General features: G+C 42.2%; 1 protein-coding gene across 1 annotated transcript in view; it reads left to right on the top strand.

Annotated features, from left to right (window-relative positions):
* Positions 1-20,318, top strand: part of kctd15a (potassium channel tetramerization domain containing 15a) — a 45,137-nt gene that overhangs the window by 9,782 nt on the left and 15,037 nt on the right. The window contains exon 4 of the mRNA XM_060928171.1: positions 9,201-9,506. Coding sequence (XP_060784154.1) covers positions 9,201-9,506 — 306 coding nt within the window. The remainder of the gene's footprint in view (positions 1-9,200; positions 9,507-20,318) is intronic.

Here is a 20,318-nt window from a genome sequence, read left to right as displayed (position 1 = left end):
CCCTGTAGAACAGGATAAAGTGGCTACAGATAATGAGATGAGATGATTAATCAGAATCAGGATGCAGATACTGAAATCCCACAAGTGTCTACCGGGGAGAAATACAGTACAGGCTAATTTACTAACTATTTGCTAGCTGCTAGCTATTTGAACTGAAAGGATGCAGCATTTCCAATGTGCACATTCATGTACATTCATCCGTATTTGATCGTGATATTTGTAATAAGGGTGAAAGTGTAGAGTTGTTCCTTGTGTTTTGAGAAATATTTAGCCATTTATGAATGGTTTTAGATGGGTTACAGTTACCTGGCCAGCAAAGCTTTAGGTTCAGTGTAGTATCTAGCAAACAACATGAGTCCGACTGGTCAGAACTGTGTGCTGAAATTTCAGCAGCTCTTTCAAAAAAAACATTTTGTCATTCTTTGAGTTGCAGCTCAACCAATAAAACATATCCACATCATTAAGACCAGTCCGGACGGTCTTCTGGACAACCCCCAGCTACTTCTGGATTTCTCCAGGATGCTGTAGAATACTGAAACGATGCGTAGACAGCAGCTACGGCTCAAATCATTACATCTAATTACACTCAAACTGCACAGTTCAGCCATCACACCCTTCGCCCTCTTGCAAGCTGGGAAATATGCAAATAGTGGCGACTGACTGAATTGATCATCATTTGTAGCCCCATTGAAATGCTGCAGGGCTTTAATTGTGCCAGGCACGTGACTCTTTTGACACACTAGGTTCACAGGATCAATCTGTTTGCCTTCCTAACATATCCAAATAGCACTGACTCGCTCGTCAACTCATTCACTGTTTAAAAACATTTGCAAATTTACAACAGTGAAAGCTGTAATTCATTCCTAGTCTGAGGAACTTGTTACTTCAGATATATATATTTGTTGCTAGTCCCTCGAGGGGAATTTTGTAAAATGTCAAACACAATTCTGACTGTTTCTGCTAATGGAAATGCAATTCAGTGTGCTTTTATCAATGTCTTTGTCTAGTACCAGCTTCAAAGCGCTGAAGCTATCACAAGGAGCTACTGAGTAGTCGTCCTTTATAGTTCTCTGTATTTACTGGATTATGTTTTTAGAATGTTGCCTTGTAGAAGTCTCGACACATCTAACCCTCACTACAGACCAAGGATGAATAGCACCTTAAGACTTATATTTCCCTTTGAATTGCTCCAAGCCTCAAGGCCTGTAGTCTTAGCATGCATGCAGACGGGGTGAGAGAAAGAAATAGGCAGACGAGGTGGGGCGAGGTGCAAGCAAAAGCAGCTTCTTTTTGTGTGCAAACTGAAGGAATGGAGTCTTCGACGCTGGCTGCTATTGTTCACTGTGGCATAGCCTGCAGGAAAATGAGTAGTTCATACAGGGTGGAGATGAAGAGGTAACTTTTTGGAGATGCAGGGAGGGAAGAGATTGGTGTTACACAAGCAGTTCAACTAGAAACAGATCACAGTGCTTAATGCAGCGAGAGAGAGATTCTGACTGTTAACCTAACATAGCATGACCTTCAGTTATGTTGCCTGCCTCAGTATTCCCTTATCAAAAAGAAGTATACTTCAAGTTCATTTTACTAAGTATACTTAAGTAAAGTATATTTCCTTAAGTATACTTTTGTGTACCAAGTATACTGATATCAATGTACTTACAGTATACTTGGAAGTAAACTAATCTAATATTTCTTGGGACTAAATTGGTCCACTTTTAGTTTATAAAAAGTATACTTTAAGTCTAAGAGAAGTAAATTTTGAGTATGCAACTAGTATTTTTTTATTTTGTACTGCAAGTAAACATACAAGTAAACTTATATACTAATAGTTTACTAGTTCTATACTTGTAGTACACTCTTTAGTTTACAAAAGCATACTTCATAGTAGACTGGAAATATACGATGAGTTTACTTGTTTTATACTTCTAGTCCACTTTTTAGTTTATAAAAGTATAGTACTTTATAGCGTATTGGAGATATACTATTAGTTACGGGTTATATGCATCTAGTCCACTTTTTAGTTTTGAAGTATACTACAATTACCCTTCTAGGTATACTGTTAGTTTTCTAGCCCTAACCCTTACCTCATGCACACTACCAGTAGACAACTTAAGTGTTTTGAGCTGACCACAAACTTATGGTACATGTAGGTTTAAAAGATGGGATTTAAAACATGCTGCCGTGTATCACAAAGCCAATATGTGTGAAAAAGAAGTATTTTATAGGCTACTATCAAAAGTATAAGCACAACTAAAGGGCAAGTACGCTTAAACTTAAGGCACAAATATTTTAATAATTTATTACACTTTTGTTAAGTATATCTTGATCAAAAGTTTAAGTATAAGCTTAATATACTTAGACTTTTCTATATACTTTTCAGTATACGCCAAGTATACTTATGTATAACTTTATTAAGTATATCTCTGATAAGTAAATAAAAGTAAACTGAAAGCATATTCTCTTATTTTTAGTTTAATAGAAGTATACTAGAAGCACACTTGAATAAACTTCCTTTTTGTAAGGGTTAGTAAGAGTGGTAAGGGTTGCCAGGTCATTAGCAATCAAATGAACATTATTAAACTAGCTCCAATGGTCAAAAATGTCTAATTCCAAATATTTAAAACTCCAGAAATTATATAATTTACAAAATAACATTGTATGATACGTTTTAGCGAATTAGCACTAAAACCATGGAGTTTTTCTAAAACATCAATCTGCTAAAATGGTTTCATGTTACAGTAATTAAATATGCCATGTACTGAGAGGCTCCAGTTGAAATTATGGATTCTCTGAGGTGACTGGCACAGTATTATTTTGTGAAGGGCACAGCCCTGAAGAAAATAGTACTATGCCAGTCACCTCAGAGAATCCATAATTTCAACCGGAGCCTCTCTGTACATGGTATATTAGATTCTTATTCTACCCACATTCACTGGATATGAGCAATCGCGCACTCTGATTGGCTACTCTACTACTAGGATATCAGCTCATATACTGTGAGTAGAGAAAAACAAAATGGCAGAGTGTGTTGCTGAACCAACCGAGGACGAAATATAAAAAATACTCGAAAATAAAACCTCCCAAAATACAAAAAAGCAACAAAATATGGAATAAAAGTATTTGATGGTAAGAACATATCTTTTTTTATTTTTCAAAAATTATTATCACATTTTTCACAAATTGATCCTGTCATTTCGTCTACATCCTAAGCAGAAATGATTTTTTTTTTTTAAAGATATTTTTTTGGGCTTTTTGCACCTTTATTGGATAGGACAGTGTAGAGACAGGAAATGAGCGGGAGAGAGAGAGAGACGGGAAGGGATCGGGAAATGACCTCGGGCCGGAATCGAACCCGGGTCGCCCGCATTCATGGTATGGCACCTTAACCACCTTAGCCACGACGCCCCCCAGAAATGATTTTGTCGGATGTTTTGTATAAAGTTTTTATTTATTGAATTTGCAAAAAATAAAAATACTCTGTTTCTCAAAATCCAGTGAATGTGGATAGAATAAAACAGTTATTCCACTCAATCTGATCGTACATGGCTTATAGACAACTTGGTGCTACACGCCTCATCAGCTATCAGCTCATGTACGACTCAATTTTGTGGAATAACTGTTAAATATCCCTCATCAAAAAATTCCAAACTAAAAGCGTTAAGATTGAATCTTGGCATAAACTCGCTGGAGGCAGCCATGTTTGTTGTTCACATCGAAGCGATCTTCAACCTGCGCATATGCAATGTACCATGCTATTGCCTGCCTTGCTAGGCATGATCACGATACATAGATCTACACACACGGAAATGCTTGCAGAGCCACAGCTGTGACTGGAGTCAGCCGTATAGCTTGAAATTGTGACATCAGTTCATGGTATATCCAGAATATACCATGACTGACTCACACCGTATCCAATTTTAAAAATTTTTGACGTCACAAGACACATTGCTTAATCAATGGTGGAACTATTTTATGTCACGTGAGCCATCCTTGGCCAATCCCTGCGTGGGAATTTTTTGATGAGTTATATAATATTTCAGATATATACTGTATGCGGTAATGTTGGAAAACCCTTCACATGGTCAACTTTTGAAATACGTACTAAATAACACTGCTCTATTGAGTGTATCTCAACTGCAAGGAAAGTTCTAGCATTTTACAATCTGGTGATCTACAAAAGTGAAAAGGGAGAAAATTTCATTTAAAGATTTCATTCTGGCTGGGGTGTAGAAGCATTGCAGACATTTTCACAGTTGGTATCTGATTACAAACTCAGTGAATTTATTAATCGTATGTCTGTTTCGCTATCCAACAACTTGATCAAATCCTGATATTTACTGTGTGAGGAAATCACACTTAGCATGAGTTTTAGACATCTTCATGCAGACTGACTGTTTTTACCACTTCACTTCGCTTCATTTCATTGTTTTGGTGATTTTTTTTAATGGTTTCTTAAAGCAGAGATGTCAATTTATAGTACAGTACATACAGTATGCCAGTATATGGCTTTTTTTTTTTTTTGCTGGATTCAGCCTTGGAAACATCCAGTGGGTATTCTCAGACCATCACACTCACATTATCATACATAAATAACACCTTTGAAAACACACAACAAGCACATCCTTACTGTTTAAAAAAATAATAAATACAGATTTCTTATAAGTATAATACCTTACACTGTGGGCGGCACGGTGGTGTAGTGGTTAGCGCTGTCGCCTCACAGCAAGAAGGTCCTGGGTTCGAGCCCCGTGGCCGGCGAGGGCCTTTCTGTGTGGAGTTTGCATGTTCTCCCCGTGTCCGCGTGGGTTTGCTCCGGTTTCCCCTACAGTCCAAAGACATGCAGGTTAGGTTAACTGGTGACTCTAAATTGACCGTAGGTGTGAATGTGAGTGTGAATGGTTGTCTGTGTCTATGTGTCAGCCCTGTGATGACCTGGCGACTTGTCCAGGGTGTACCCCGCCTTTCGCCCGTAGTCAGCTGGGATAGGCTCCAGCTTGCCTGCGACCCTGTAGAACAGGATAAAGCAGCTAGATATAATGAGATGAGATGAGACCTTACACTGTTACTACATTAATACACTATTTTACCTGTTATTTCAATATACTTTAAACATAACGACAATCACATACAGAAGAATTTGTCTGTGCATTTTTTTTTATATTTCTCTCATATTCATAAGAAATTTATCCATCTATTGTTAAGTGAGTGTGTTTTTGTCTATGTTGTTTTTGTGCAAGAAGTGTGTGGCAGCGCCATCTGGTCTGGTGGAAAACGGTCGGGGTAAGAGGGCTGGGGTGAAGTGGCTTTAAGGAACTAAGACCCTCAGGGCAATACAGCCAATCTGTGCTTCCAACACTACACCAACAGCATACTGTGCATTCCACAGTATGAGCAGTTTTATAGACCTACATGGTTCTGTGAGTTAGTATATGGCTGTTGATTTGGGTAGTGTTTATAAAACCATTGATTTCACTTGCTATCAGTTTGATTGTCCAGTAATGAACATCTGGCTTTCTAGGAGATTCTAACTAAGATGCCATGTGTAAGTCAGACAGCACTGACTGGGAGCAGGATCATTCTCATGTTTATTCTTGTGGTTTTATTTAACATTTGGGGCCAAATGGTTAGAGAAACAGCTTTGGGACCAAAAGGTCACTGGTTCAGTTCCCTGAACCAGCAGGACTGGCTCAAGTGTCAAGTCAAGTTTATTTCTATAGCGCTTTTAACAATAGACATTGTCGCAAAGCAGCTTTACAGAATTTGAATGACTTTAAATATAAGCTAATTTTATCCCTAATCTATCCCCAATGAGCAAACTTGTGGCGACGGTGGCAAGGAAAAACTCCCTCAGACAACATGAGGAAGAAACCTCGAGAGGAACCAGACTCAAAAGGGAACCCATCCTCATTTGGGTGATAACAGACAACATGATTATAACTTTAACAGTTTTAACATGAACTCAGTTTCATTGATGTTATAACTCTTCAATTGATGGAAACTTGAGTGCAAAACTGTTCATGACAACTGCAGTCCGAAAGTTAGCAAGCCAACTGTAGTCCTCAGCCATAAAAGTTGCTAGTGAGATAGCACCGTCATTGTGTAAATTATTCAACATGTCCTTGTCTTTGGGTTCTGTTCCCTCGGCATGGAAGCGCGCAAATGTTTCACCTGTTTTTAAAAAGGGTGACCCCACCTTGGCAGAGAATTATAGACCAATATCTCTACTCTGTATCATTTCAAAAGTCCTTGAACACTGTGTCTTTGGTCAGTCATTGTTATCCACACTTTATACCATTCCTTTATCACCTGCAGCATGGTTTCTTGCGAGGTAGATCTACTGTAACTCAGCTCCTCGAAGTCTATCATCACATCTTAGACTTACTAGCTGGGGGACAGGAGGTTGATGTTTTACATCTAGACTTATCTAAGGCATTTGATAAAGTCCCTCATTACCTCCTGTTGTCCAAGCTCAGTTGTTATGGTGTCTCTGGGTCGCTTTTAAAGTGGTTCGAAAGCTACTTGACGGACAGGCATCAACGGGTTGTTCTTGACGGCACATTTTCGGAGTGGTTGTCCGTCACTTCCGGAGTCCCTCAGGGATCCATCTTGGGTCCATTACTGTTTTTGATATATGCTAATGACATGCTAAGGTATCTTGAGTATGGGTCGAGCCTCGCCCTCTTTGCAGATGATAGCAAGCTTTATTGCCCTATCGAATCTGCAAGTTCCAGTGCCTCTTTGCAGAGTGACTTGAATTGTCTCCATGACTGGAGTATGGATCATGGCATGCAGTTTAGCATCTCTAAATGCAAGGTTTTGCACATGTCAAAGCTGAGGTCACGTAAAGGGACTCCAAATAATTATCAACTATCTGGGAAGGCATTGGAAACAGCCTCTGAAACTTTCGATCTCGGGGTGGTTGTTTCTAATAAGCTCACGTGGGCTACCCATACTGAGGAACTTTGTGCTAAGGGAAACAAAGTGTTAGGTCTTGTGAAGCGTGTTTGTGGGCATGATATTTGCGATGTATCAACTAGGCAGTTACTGTATATGACTTTAGTTAGGCCAATATTAGAATATGCATTGCCTTTGTGGTCCCCTTATACAGTCAAACATCAAAAGCTGTTGGAAAACATCCAGTGTCATGCCACAAAGTTTATTCTAAACTATCCGGTCGCAGAGCTAACATACAATGACAGGCTGTGTAAGCTAAATTTACTCCCTCTAGAATTCTGTAGGGAGATACATGATTTAGTCCTCCTATTTAAATTCAAGGTTGGGATAATAACAGCAAGTTTTGACAACTTTTTGTCACCTGCAACCAGCCATTATAGAACTCGTAACTATGATTTTAACAACTTCCATCCTCTTAAGCAAGATTATTTCACTAATTCATATATTCCTCGAACTATAAAATTATGGAACATTATAAAAAAGCAGTCTACGTCAGTTCCTGAGCTTAAAAATCTACTTTGTAGCCATTATAATTCAAGATTGCGCTCATACCGGGCACCATGATCTATATTTATTTAACTTGGATATTTTTGTTACTTAGTCAATTGACAATTATTTTTTATATTTATTGTTTTTAATCATCTAAATATGTTTTGTAATGTTTTGTATCTTGTTAAGGGGTTGAATGTTAATTGGGGCTTTGCCCTGTATTCTTCTCCTGCCACTTTTGTTATTTCTGTTATTTTTGTTATTTATGTATTTCTCATCTCATCTCATTATCTCTAGCCGCTTTATCCTGTCCTACAGGGTCGCAGGCAAGCTGGAGCCTATCCCAGCTGACTACGGGTGAAAGGCGGGGTACACCCTGGACAAGTCGCCAGGTCATCACAGGGCTGACACATAGACACGGACAACCATTCACACTCACATTCACACCTACGCTCAATTTAGAGTCACCAGTTAACCTAACCTGCATGTCTTTGGACTGTGGGGGAAACCGGAGCACCCGGAGGAAACCCACGCGGACACGGGGAGAACAGGCAAACTCCACACAGAAAGGCCCTCGCCGGCCGCTGGGCTCAAACCCAGGACCTTCTTGCTGTGAGGCGACAGTGCTAACCACTACACCACCGTGCCGCCTAATAATAATAATAAAAGCATTACTGTAAGTGTCCAGAGCATCTTCCAAGTGTGACTGTCAACTGGGGGGAACTCAGGTTGTTAGGTATGCCCAATGTCACCTGAATAAGTAGAAATAGTATACATTTTGCACTGAGTGCAAGCAGGGACTCCAGCAAAACTAACTATGACAGCATAACTTGAGTGTGCCCTTGAATAAGGCGCCTAACCCCAACTGCTCTGGTAAGAGTGGTGGTGTACCTTGTGTCTGATTAGCCTGAGAAAAACTGATGATGTGATTATCAGTTCGGGCAAGAACCTGGCCATAACTAACTAACTAATATTTAACATACACATATTTAACATGCATATATTTAATACAGGCGGCATGGTGGTGTAGTGGTTAGCACTGTCACCTCACAGCAAGAAGGTCCTGGGTTCAAGCCCCGGGGCCGGCGAGGGCCTTTCTGTGTGGAGTTTGCATGTTCTCCCCGTGTCCGCGTGGGTTTCCTCCAGGTGCTCCGGTTTCCCCCACAATCCAAAGACATGCAGGTTAGGTTAACTGGTGGCTCTAAATTGACCGTAGGTGTGAATGTGAGTGTGAATGGTTGTCTGTGTCTATGTGTCAGCCCTGCGATGACCTGGCGACTTGTCCAGGGTGTGCCCCGCCTTTCGCCCGTAGTCAGCTGGGATAGGCTCCAGCTTGTCTGCGACCCTGTAGAACAGGATAAGCAGCTACAGATAATGGATGGATGGATGTTGTGCAACATTGGAATAAAATAGCAATATAGCATAAAATAAGAAGTATTAAACTATGGTTCAGATATTAACACAAATTAGGATAAAATAATACCTGGAGGAAACCCACACAGACAGAACATACAAATTCTACACAGAAAGGCCCCCAGGTTCAAACCCAGAACCTTCTTGCTGTGATGCGACAGTGTTAACCATGACACCACCATGCCGCCTGGATCAGAACAGATTTCAGAGAACTCTTTGCTAAAGCAACACCTCCATGCATTTGCACCTTCCTGATGTTGGCATACATTCGTTCATCCATACACATGACTGTACACTGACTGCATCCAACCTGAAATGTGCTTCCTGCTCTGTGGGTTGTGTAGGAATTCCAGCTGCTGTATGAGGAGGCGCGCTATTACCAGCTGAGCCCCATGGTGAAGGAGCTGGAGCGCTGGAAGCAGGAGCGAGAGCAGCGGCGAGGAGCTCAGCCCTGTGAATGCCTGGTGGTGCGCGTGACCCCTGACCTGGGCGAGAGGATCGCTCTGAGTGGAGACAAAGCTCTCATCGAGGAAATCTTCCCTGAGACGGGTGACGTCATGTGCAACTCTGTCAATGCCGGCTGGAACCAGGACCCCACTCACGTTATTCGCTTTCCGCTGAATGGATACTGCAGACTCAATTCTGTACAGGTAGAGCCACATGTTTCGTACTCAGCCTTCCTTACATGAATAAATGTTCAGTTTAATCCTTATTATCTTTATCCTAATTTCCTTGCTGTAACAAAACTGATTTAAAGCACTAGATGTTTAGAATTGGCAGAAGAATTGAATAAGGTGTAGTCGAGCCGAGGATGGTTTCTGCTATCAGAAATACACTCGGCGGCACAGTGGTGTAGGTGGTTAGCACTGTTGCCTCACAGCAAGAAGGTCCGGGTTCGAGTCCCGTGGCCGGTGAGGGCCTTTCTGTGTGGAGTTTGTATGTTCTCCCCGTGTCCGCGTGGGTTTCCTCCGGGTGCTCCGGTTTCCCCCACAGTCCAAAGACATGCAGGTTAGGTTAACTGGTGACTCTAAATTGACCGTAGGTGTGAATGTGAGTGTGAATGGTTGTTTGTCTCTATGTGTCAGCCCTGTGATGACCTGGCGACTTGTCCAGGGTGTACCCCGCCTTTCACCCGTAGTCAGCTGGGATAGGCTCCAGCTTGCCTGCGACCCTGTAGAACAGGATAAAGCGGCTAGAGATAATGAGATGAGATGAGAAATACACTCACCGGCCACTTTAATAGGAACTTGTTCTTGATTCTAAGCTTCCTGTTCTTGGCTGCAGGAGTGGAACCCAGTGTGGTCTTCTGCTGTTGCATGCTGAGATGCTTTTCTGCTCACCACGGTTGTAAAGAGTGATCATATGAGTTACTATATCCTTCCTGGTAGCTTGACCCAATCTGGCCATTTTCCTCTCACCTCTCATCAACAAGCTGTTTCTACCCACAGAACTGTCACTCACTCAGTGGTTTTTTGTTTTTCGCACCATTCTGCGTAAACTCTAGACTGTTGTGTATGAAAACCCCAGGAGATCAGCAGCTTCTGAAATACTCAAACCTGGCTCAAACCAACACCCACGCCACAGTGAAAGTCACACTTTGAGATCACAATTTTTCCCATTTTGATGTTTGAACATTGTGAACATTTAACTGAAGCTCTTGATTTGCATCTGCATGATTTGATGCACTGTGCTGCTGTCAAGGGATCGGCTGATTAGAGAACTGCATAAAGCAGCAGGTGGATGGGTGTACATATTTTAAATACTTTTTTTTGATGATCATAGAAAGGATCAGTATGTGATTTTCATCACATGCTTTTTTTTTTTTTTGTACTTTTGTGTGGTGACCAATACCGATCAGATCCTACAAATCTTTTGCTGATGATGTAAATACCCGTAGTTCATGAACAGCGCAGCAGCTTCCAACGTCTAGCTGACTCATCTGGGAGAAAATGGAGACGTAGTAATGTGTAACTGACTCCAGAAGCAATTGTAGTGACTATCTGTCTTTAATCAGAGATTACACAAGTGGGAATACCAAGATGTCAGTTTAAAAAATGTATCTAATCTTAATTCTAGGTATATACAGTAGATTTCTATAATTCAATATAATGAGCCAAGTAAAGAATAACTGTCTGAAAGTGTTAGCATTATATTCTGCATGCCAGATGTAGTGCAAAATCAAATTTCCCAATTAGGTGAACCGTCATTATTCAATTCAAGAGAAATTTATTTAGTCAATACATCCATGTACAAGTATACGGTGCATTGAAACACCATTTCCCTCAGGCTCCCTATGGTGCATTTATAGAGAAACTAGAAGATTACAAAACAAGGTGTATGAATAACTCTATCTATAACTATCTAAGTAGACATTTAGCGATCTAAACATTTAGCTATCTAAGTACAATAAACAACATAAATGACAAGACAGGTGCAAACTGGCATTGTGTGCAAATGTTCATTTTAGTGCAAAAATACAAGAGACTGCAGTTCAGTTTGAAGAGTTCAAGTTTTACAACAAGACAAGACAAGTGCTGTGTGAGCATTGTGCATGTGTGTGAAAATAGGGGATACAAGTCATTTCGTCCAGTGACTATTTCATCCAATAGTTAAGACATTTCGTCCAAAGCCTTCTTCATACGCACTATCAATTATTTTATCTCATCTCATCATCTCTAGCCGCTTTATCCTGTTCTACAGGGTCGCAGGCAAGCTGGAGCCTATCCCAGCTGACTACGGGCGAAAGGCGGGGTACACCCTGGACAAGTCGCCAGGTCATCACAGGGCTGACACATAGACACAGACAACCATTCACACTCACATTCACACCTACGGTCAATTTAGAGTCACCAGTTAACCTAACCTGCATGTCTTTGGACTGTGGGGGAAACCGGAACACCCGGAGGAAACCCATGCGGACACGGGGAGAACATGCAAACTCCGCACAGAAAGGCCTAGCCGGCCACGGGGCTCGAACCCGGACCTTCTTGGTGTGAGGCGACAGCGCTAACCACTACACCACCATGCCGCCTCAATTATTTTATCTCATCTCATCTCATTATCTCTAGCTGCTTTATCCTGTTCTACAGGGTCGCAGGCAAGCTGGAGCCTATCCCAGCTAACTACGGGCGAAAGGCGGGGTACACCCTGGACAAGTCACCAGGTCATCACAGGGCTGACACATAGACACAGACAACCATTCACACTCACATTCACACCTACGGTCAATTTAGAGTCACCAGTTAACCTAACCTGCATGTCTTTGGACTGTGGGGGAAACCGGAGCACCCGGAGGAAACCCACGCAGACACGGGGAGAACATGCAAACTCCGCACAGAAAGGCCCTCGCCGGCCACGGGGCTCGAACCCGGACCTTCTTGCTGTGAGGCGACAGCGCTAACCACTACACCACCGTGCTGCCTCAATTATTTTATATTTCAGGCATTTGTTTGGAGGAAAAAGGAGGAATTCTGAACAGAATTTGACCAAAGCAAAACACATTTTTGCAGCGTGTAGTTTAGCCGCCTGCCACTCACCAAATGCAAGTTGTGAAATCTAATGGCGAGTAAAGATCACCCCAGACTCGCCTTTCTTGGCGAGTGTGTTCAAAACGATGGGTTCCTACCTAGTATTGATGTAAAATCCAAGAAATATTTGGCAAAAACTCCTTCCTTGCACATGTTGGGGGCCGCCATCGCAAAATGAAAATGAAACTGGAAATGATAGGAATCAGCGATCAACTTCGGGCGCGTTCAGCTGGGGCTGCTTGTGGGGAGAGATCGTTTTTATGAGACCAAATTACATAGAAAATCTATACTCGCACTTGCCAAATATCCTTTTTTGGGGCCCCAACTATTATGTAGGTGTCAGTCCTGCGCGCTTTGGCGTGTGCACCTGAAGGACTCTAGCACATGTGCTGTTAAAAATTATATGTTTTGTTTATTTCCATTTATTATGGGGAGACGCAGTCATAAACCTGCTTAATGCACTCCCTTAAATGAATTATGGTTTGTTTATATCTCGATTTTGTCGCACATATTGTCACCACATCTAAAATAATTGATAGTGCGTATGAAAAAGGCTTTGGACTCAACGTCTCAACTACTGGAAGAAATGGTCATTGGACGAAGTGTCCTGATCCCAAAATGAGCAGTGTAGTGCAAATGGATGAGAAATAAATGAGAAACTGTAGTTCCAGTTTGGACCATCAGTTCTACAGCGGTAGGTAACAGTGAGTTTAGGACTCTAACTGCCTGGATGAAGAAGCTGTTGCAGTGTCTAGCAGTGATGGTTCGGATGCTACGGTACCTTGTGCCAGACGTATATCACACAGGCTATACAGAACACAGAACACCTTCAGTAAAATGTTGGCTTTTACACCATGTATATACTTTAAAAGACCAAACTACAGGATGAAGACAATTTGAGCAAAATGACAGATTCTACCCATAAAAATCAAAGTCCTTCCCATGCCACAAAACACATCGGTTGGCGCTGATCTCCGTTTCAGTAGCCCTCTGCCTCTCACCTGTTCCATAGCTAGGGTTACAGTGTGTGTGTGTGTGTGTGTATGTATTGGGGTGGGGGGGGGGGGGGGGGGGCTGGTCCTCTGGTAACCACGAGAGTTTAACTCCATTACTCGTACCTGTATTGCGTCATTCCTCACCAGATGGCAGTAGGTACCGTTTTTATGATGGTCTTTGGTATGACTTGACCGTGAGTAGAACTCACGACCAGTCTCCTGGTTGAGAAGCGGACACGCTAACCACTGGTATCTACCTATAAAGCTAGCTAAATATTTGAAACTACATGCTCCAAACCAAGCACCATCTCCTAGCTAGCTAGCTGCTTGCTTGACAAAGCAATGTTGGGCTAGCATTACATTACTTTATGACTTAGCCTATAGGTATCATCCATAATTATTTCATTATTAGATTATTTCTGCTACTTCCTCTTTCGGCTTCCAGATATATAAGTTCTCTTTAAGTGCAGCAATTAACTAGCAACATTACATTACATTACAGGCATTTAGAAGAAGAAGCCAAGAAGCCTTTATTTGTCACATGTACACTCAAGCACAGACTTAAGCACACAGTGAAATTTAACTTCTGCATTTAACCCATCTGAAGCAATGAGCGCACACACATACCCAGAGCGGTAGGTAGCTATGCTACAGCGCCCAGGGAGCAGCTGTAGGTTAGGTGCCCTTGCTTAGGGCACTTCAGCCCAATCTCAGGCCATGGCTGCCCCATGTTAACCTAACCGCATGTATTTGGACTGTGAGGGGAACCCATACAGACACAGGGAGAACATGCTAACTCCATACAGAAAGGCCCCTGTTGGCCACTGGGCTTGAACCCAAAACCTTCTTGCTGTGAGGTGACAGTGCTAACCGCTACACCACATTTAGCAGACACTCTTATCCAGAGCAACATACAACATACCCAGAGCAACCTGTGGAGCACTTGGGGGTTAGGGGCCTTGCTCAAGGGTACTTCAGCCATTCCTGCTGTTCCAGGGAATCGAACCAGTGACCTTTTGGTCCCAAAGCTGCTTCTCTAACTCTTTAAGGACCACATCTGAGGTTTTAGGGAGTTCTGCACTTTGAAATTTGAATATTTTCATGGACTTAAAATTCAGCAGCCACAAGCAATTGCCTACCTGTAGCTATGCCTCCGAGTGACTCGGTTCTGTCTATCATGTTGCAAAATAACTAGATAAATAGAACAGGATAACAAGATAACTAGCACTAGCTAGTATTAGCTATTATCCACCAGAATGCTCGCAATACTTTTAACAAATCATCCAAAATGTATTCATGTACTAAGAATGCTTTATTTCATTTGGCTACATTTTTTTTTTGCTTTTAGTATTTTGTAGTGTTGTAGTCAAGACCACCTAAACTGAGACCAAGTCATGACCGAAACCAGAGTGCATTGAGACTGAGACAAGACCAAGACTTTGAGGGGTTGAGATCAAGTCAAGACCAAGACCAAGGCAGGACAAGACTGAGTCAAGACCGGGACCAGACCAGTGGGTGTGAATGGGGTGGGGGAGGGGTGACAGCTGTTAACAGGAAAAAAAATTTCAAATTAGCAATGAGTCACATTACTGGTCGCATTTGAAGCAGGAAATTTTACATCCAATCACAGTAACGGGGGCGGCACGGTGGTGTAGTGGTTAGCGCTGTCGCCTCACAGCAAGAAGGTCCGGGTTCGAGCCCCGTGGCCGGCGAGGGCCTTTCTGTGCGGAGTTTGCATGTTCTCCCCGTGTCCGCGTGGGTTTCCTCCGGGTGCTCCGGTTTCCCCCACAGTCCAAAGACATGCAGGTTAGGTTAACTGGTGACTCTAAATTGAGCGTAGGTGTGAATGTGAGTGTGAATGGTTGTCTGTATCTATGTGTCAGCCCTGTGATGACCTGGCGACTTGTCCAGGGTGTACCCCACCTTTCGCCCGTAGTTAGCTGGGATAGGCTCCAGCTTGCCTGCGACCCTGTAGAAGGATAAGCGGCTACAGATAATGAGATGAGGTGAGATCACAGTAACGATGTTAACAAATAAATCAGAGAGTACACAGGAAATTCAGTGAAATCCCCACAGTTGTGGTCTTGAAATAAAATCCTGAGTTCTCCATGTCTGAGCCCGAGACAAGACTGAGTAAAAATGCAGTCGATTCTGAGATGAGACCGAGACCTTCAAAAAGTGGTCTTGAGACCAAGACCGGTGTCCAGTACTACAACACTAGTATTTGGTATAAATATATTTGGATTGGCTGGTGTACACATGGGGTGGCACGGTGGTGTAGTGGTTAGCACTGTCGCCTCACAGCAAGAAGGTTCTGGGTTTGAGTCCAGCGGCCGACGGGGGCCTTTCTGTGCGGAGTTTGCATGTTCTCCCCGTGTCTGCGTGGGTTTCCTCTGGGTATTCCGGTTTCCCCCACAGTCCAAAGACATGCAGGTTAGGTTAATTGGTGGCTCTAAATTGACCGTAGGTGTGAATGCGAGTGTGAATGGTTGTCTCTGTGTGTCAGCCCTGTGATGACCTGGCGACTTGTCCAGGGTGTACCCCGCCTCTCACCCATAGTCAGCTGGGATAGGCTCCAGCTTGCCCGCGACCCTGCGCAGGATGAGAGGTTATGGATAACGGATGGATGGATGGTTTGTTTACACATTCACCCCTTACTGTTTACATCCTTGCTTTATGTAATTCATATCAGTGACGTGTATAGATGATTTGTGTGATCAGGAAGGAGACAGTGTGTTTACAGAAAAGTTTGAGATGCTGGAAAGAATGTTAAAAAGCAAGACTGGGACATGAGTGTCACACAGGAAGAAGTTGAGAGAAGTGGTGTGAGGATTAGAGGATGAAGCTGGCAGGTGTTGAGAAAGGTGTAGATACACAGCTGTAAAGGTGCAGTTCTGCCTCACGAGATGTTATTACATCCCCCATAGGGACCAGCAACACCACTGATTTTATTTTTGACCTAATACCAAGTACTTATTCGTATTCTGAAACTGACACAGACACTTTGAAAAGTCTTCTTGTGAATATAAAAATAGGGACTTTGTACAGTCCGAATTTTTAAACATGGATCTCAAGAATGAATTAAGTGAGAAAGAAATAATTACAGAAATAAAATAGTCATAGTAATGAGTAAGTGTGTCCAAACTCTGGCCTGGTACTGTATATCACTTATAATAGGCATTCAGCTTGTTGTTCCTTTTGGTTTGGCTCTGTTCAGTTCTATCAGTGGGAAGAGGGATATTGTGGAAGGACCATCCTCTCCATCATTATCACGTACTTCTTACAGTATTTTTTTCCTATTTGATTAGATTTTATTTGGATATCACTTTAATCAATAGACACTGCAATTGACAGAGCAGCATTACAGAAATCCAGATGTAGATTTGTAGATTTAGATCCCTAATGAGCAAGCCAGATGTGTTAATAGCTGCGTTCCAGTCTCAGGAGGGCGTCTAAATGACAGCAAGGCATCAAGGTGCATTTGAAACTGATCAAAATCTCATTTCCTGTCTTGTAAGATGCCATCAACCTGTCCTTAGAAAGTTCTTTTTCAAAGGCATCACTGATGTATCCTTGATGCTGCCTATTACTAATAAATCTGTGCAGTAGTTCCCTCAAGCAACAGAAAAATATATTTATAAAAAGGTGGCAGAAAAAACTCCAACTAGATTTGTTTAATGTGATTTGTGAGGCATCTGTTAGCCATCTAACTAATGTTAGCTAGTTAGTTACACCCTAATTAACATTAATACTATCGCAAAAGGTAATTTGAAACAAAGATTCTTAAAAGATGCCTTCATTCGAAAGTCAAGCCTAACGAGACACCTGTCTATTACAGCAGCAAGGCAGCAACCTTCTGTTTCGAATGCAGCCAGTGGCAAAGAAAAACTCCCTGAGACATCATGAGGAAGAAGTCTTAAGAGCAACCAGACTCAAAAGGAAACTCACAGTCCAAAGACATGCAGGTTAGGTTAACTGGTGACTCTAAATTGACCGTAGGTGTGAATGTGAGTGTGAATGGTTGTCTGTGTCTATGTGTCAGCCCTGTGATGACCTGGCGACTTGTCCAGGGTGTACCCCGCCTTTCGCCCGTAGTCAGCTGGGATAGGCTCCAGCTTGCCTGCAACCCTGTAGAACAGGATAAAGCGGCTAGAGACAATGAGATGAGATGAGATCTACAGCTGTGTATTATAAGGTCAAATAGCACTAGGTGTGTTAAACTGATGCTCATTATAGTTTTCTATGATTGCAGTGGCAATTGTACAATTCTCTATAGGTCTGCAACATCCTGCTGAGATTCTGTCCGGAAAAAAAAAATTAACACACAATATCAATACTAGGTAAAGACTGTGACTAAAGTCACAGTGATTTGCGCTAGCTCTTACAAACCGGGACATCTGGTCACCGTACCCTATAGATCCGGTATGGTAAGAGGTAGAGAATGACGCTTAGTGAGGAAAAACCCTGTTTTTCAAGGATCATTCTGGTTCGGTGATCTGGATCAGCACCAAAAGTCATAGAAACATAAGTCAGCCCAGAGGTATTCTTCATGTGAAATTTGGTGATGGTTGGTTGAAAACCGAGGGAGAAATAAGTGATTGAATAAAAATCCCGTTTTTCATGGATCATTCCGGTTCGGTGATCCAGATCAGCACCAAAAGTCAGAGCAACTTGATTCAGCTGAAAGGGATTCTTCATGTGAAATTTGGTGATGATTGGTTAAAAACTGAGGGAGAAATAGCATCCTAAAAATGTTAGGATAATAATAATAAGAAAGATCCTGAGTGAGAGTAACAATTTGCAGCAGCGCTGCTAGCGCAAATTAATTAGGAGCCATTTTAAAAAGAAATTTCAGGATTAAAAGTATGAAAACTTGAGGATCAATCCACCTGTCCCTAATCCCCTGCATTCACCTGTTCATGAAGTGTTACTACCTTTTTGCGTGTGCGCAGACACACTGTAATGTAGGGCAGCCCTAATGTAGGGGTATAGAGAGCCGTAAATGAGTGGAGAAATCGAGGGGAAAATGATATGCATAATTTATTTTTAGCTCATCCTCAAGACAAATCCCTTCTTTTTTAAAAAGTGCTCCAGCGTATGTGCCTGCAGCGATTTAAATACACATATTACATTTTTAATACCTACTTTGGTTTCTTTAAACAACCTAAACTGGTTTACGCTCCTTTTTACACATGCTTAATTGACTTACAGTATAACTAATCGCTGCATCTGCTAACACCATTTTCCCGCCTTTGCACACTCGACTAACTGTATCACGCTAGAGGTGCAGATCCTTTTGTTCTTGCTTGCTACATGTCAGCCACTCTTAAGGCCAACCAGTCATGAGGAACATGAGAATGAAAATAAGCAGAGGACAAGACAAACTGAGAGAGCAGAATAGAGTCAGAAAGACACAGGGTCAGAGAGAGAGAGAGTCAGAGAGACAAAGAAGAGAGACAGAGAGAAAGAACAAGAGGAACACAGATGGAGGAAAGCATAGAGGGACAGAGACAGAGAGTTAGAGAGAGAGTCAGAGAGAGAAAGAGGGACAGAGACAGAGTCCACGAGACAGAACAAGAGAGGCAGAGAGAGAGAGGAAAAGAAAATGCATGAGAGACAGAAAGAGAGAGAGAGGCTGGTATAGAATCAATAATCATCACTTTGTCTGTCTGTCTATCAGAGGGAGAAAGAATGAAGGACAGAGACAGAGTCCATGAGACAGAACAAGAGAGGCAAAGAGAGACAAAAAGAAAATGCATGAGAGACAGAAAGAGAGAGAGAGACTGGTATAGAATCAATACTCATCACTTTGTGTGTCTGTCTGTCTATCAGAGGGAGAAAGAATGAAGGACAGAGACAGAGTCCACAAGACAGAACAAGAGAGGCAGAGAGAGAGAGAGAGAGAGACAGAGGCTGGTATAGAATCAATACTAATCACTTTGTGTGTCTGTCTGTCTTTCTATCAGAGGGAGAAAGAATGAAGGACAGAGACACAGTCCACGAGACAGAACAAGAGAGGCAAAGAGAGAGAGAGACAAAAAGAAAATGCACGAGAGAGAGAGAGAAGCTGGTATAGAATCAATACTCATCACTTTGTGTCTCTGTCTGTCTATCAGAGGGAGAAAGAATGAAGGACAGAGACAAAGTCCACAAGACAGAACAAGAGAGGCAGAGAGAGAGAGAGAGAGAAAAAGAAAATGCATGAGAGACAGACAGACAGAGAGAGAGGTTGGTATAGAATCAATACTCATCACTTTGTGTCTGTGTCTGTCTGTCTTTCTATCAGAGAGAGAGAGAATGAGGGACAGAGACACGGAGTCCGAGAGACAGAACAAGAGAGGCAAAGAGAGAGAGAGATAGAGAAGCTGATATAGAATCAATACTCATCACTTTGTCTGTCTGTTTGTCTGTCTGAGAGAGAAAGAATGAAGGACAGAGACACAGAGTCAGAGAGACAGAACAAGAGAGACAAAGACAGATAGGCAGAAAGAAAATGCATGAGAGAGAGAGAATGAATGAGGGACAGAGACACAGAGTCCAAGAGACAGAACAAGAGAGGCAAAGAGAGAGCGAGAGAGAGGGGAAAAGAAAATGCATGAGCGAGAGAGAGAGAGAAGCTGGTATAGAATCAATACTCATCACTCTGTCTGTCTGTCTCCCATATAAGAATGTATAGATGATGCACAGTGATGCACCTTTCCGGGTCATGGCTGTAATGAAGGCTTCAGTCTGTTCTTTTTTAATGCATCACATGACACCTGCATTTCTGTTTATTCCATGTGTTAACATCACTTTTAAAAAACACATCCATTTGGTGGTGGTGGGTTTTTTCCCCCCATTCAGTCCGAGAACTCAGTAAAGTGTAGTAAAGTAGTATGAGCTTGTTGCATCACCTGCTCTGCTTTACCTGAGGAACACACAAGACGAATTCATTTCCCCT

This window comes from Neoarius graeffei, chromosome 8 (genome assembly GCF_027579695.1).
Source record: "Neoarius graeffei isolate fNeoGra1 chromosome 8, fNeoGra1.pri, whole genome shotgun sequence".
In the NCBI taxonomy this organism is placed as follows: Eukaryota; Metazoa; Chordata; class Actinopteri; order Siluriformes; family Ariidae; genus Neoarius; species Neoarius graeffei.
The sequence above is the reverse complement of the archived record's forward strand: the minus strand, read 5'-3'. Positions and strand labels throughout refer to the sequence as shown.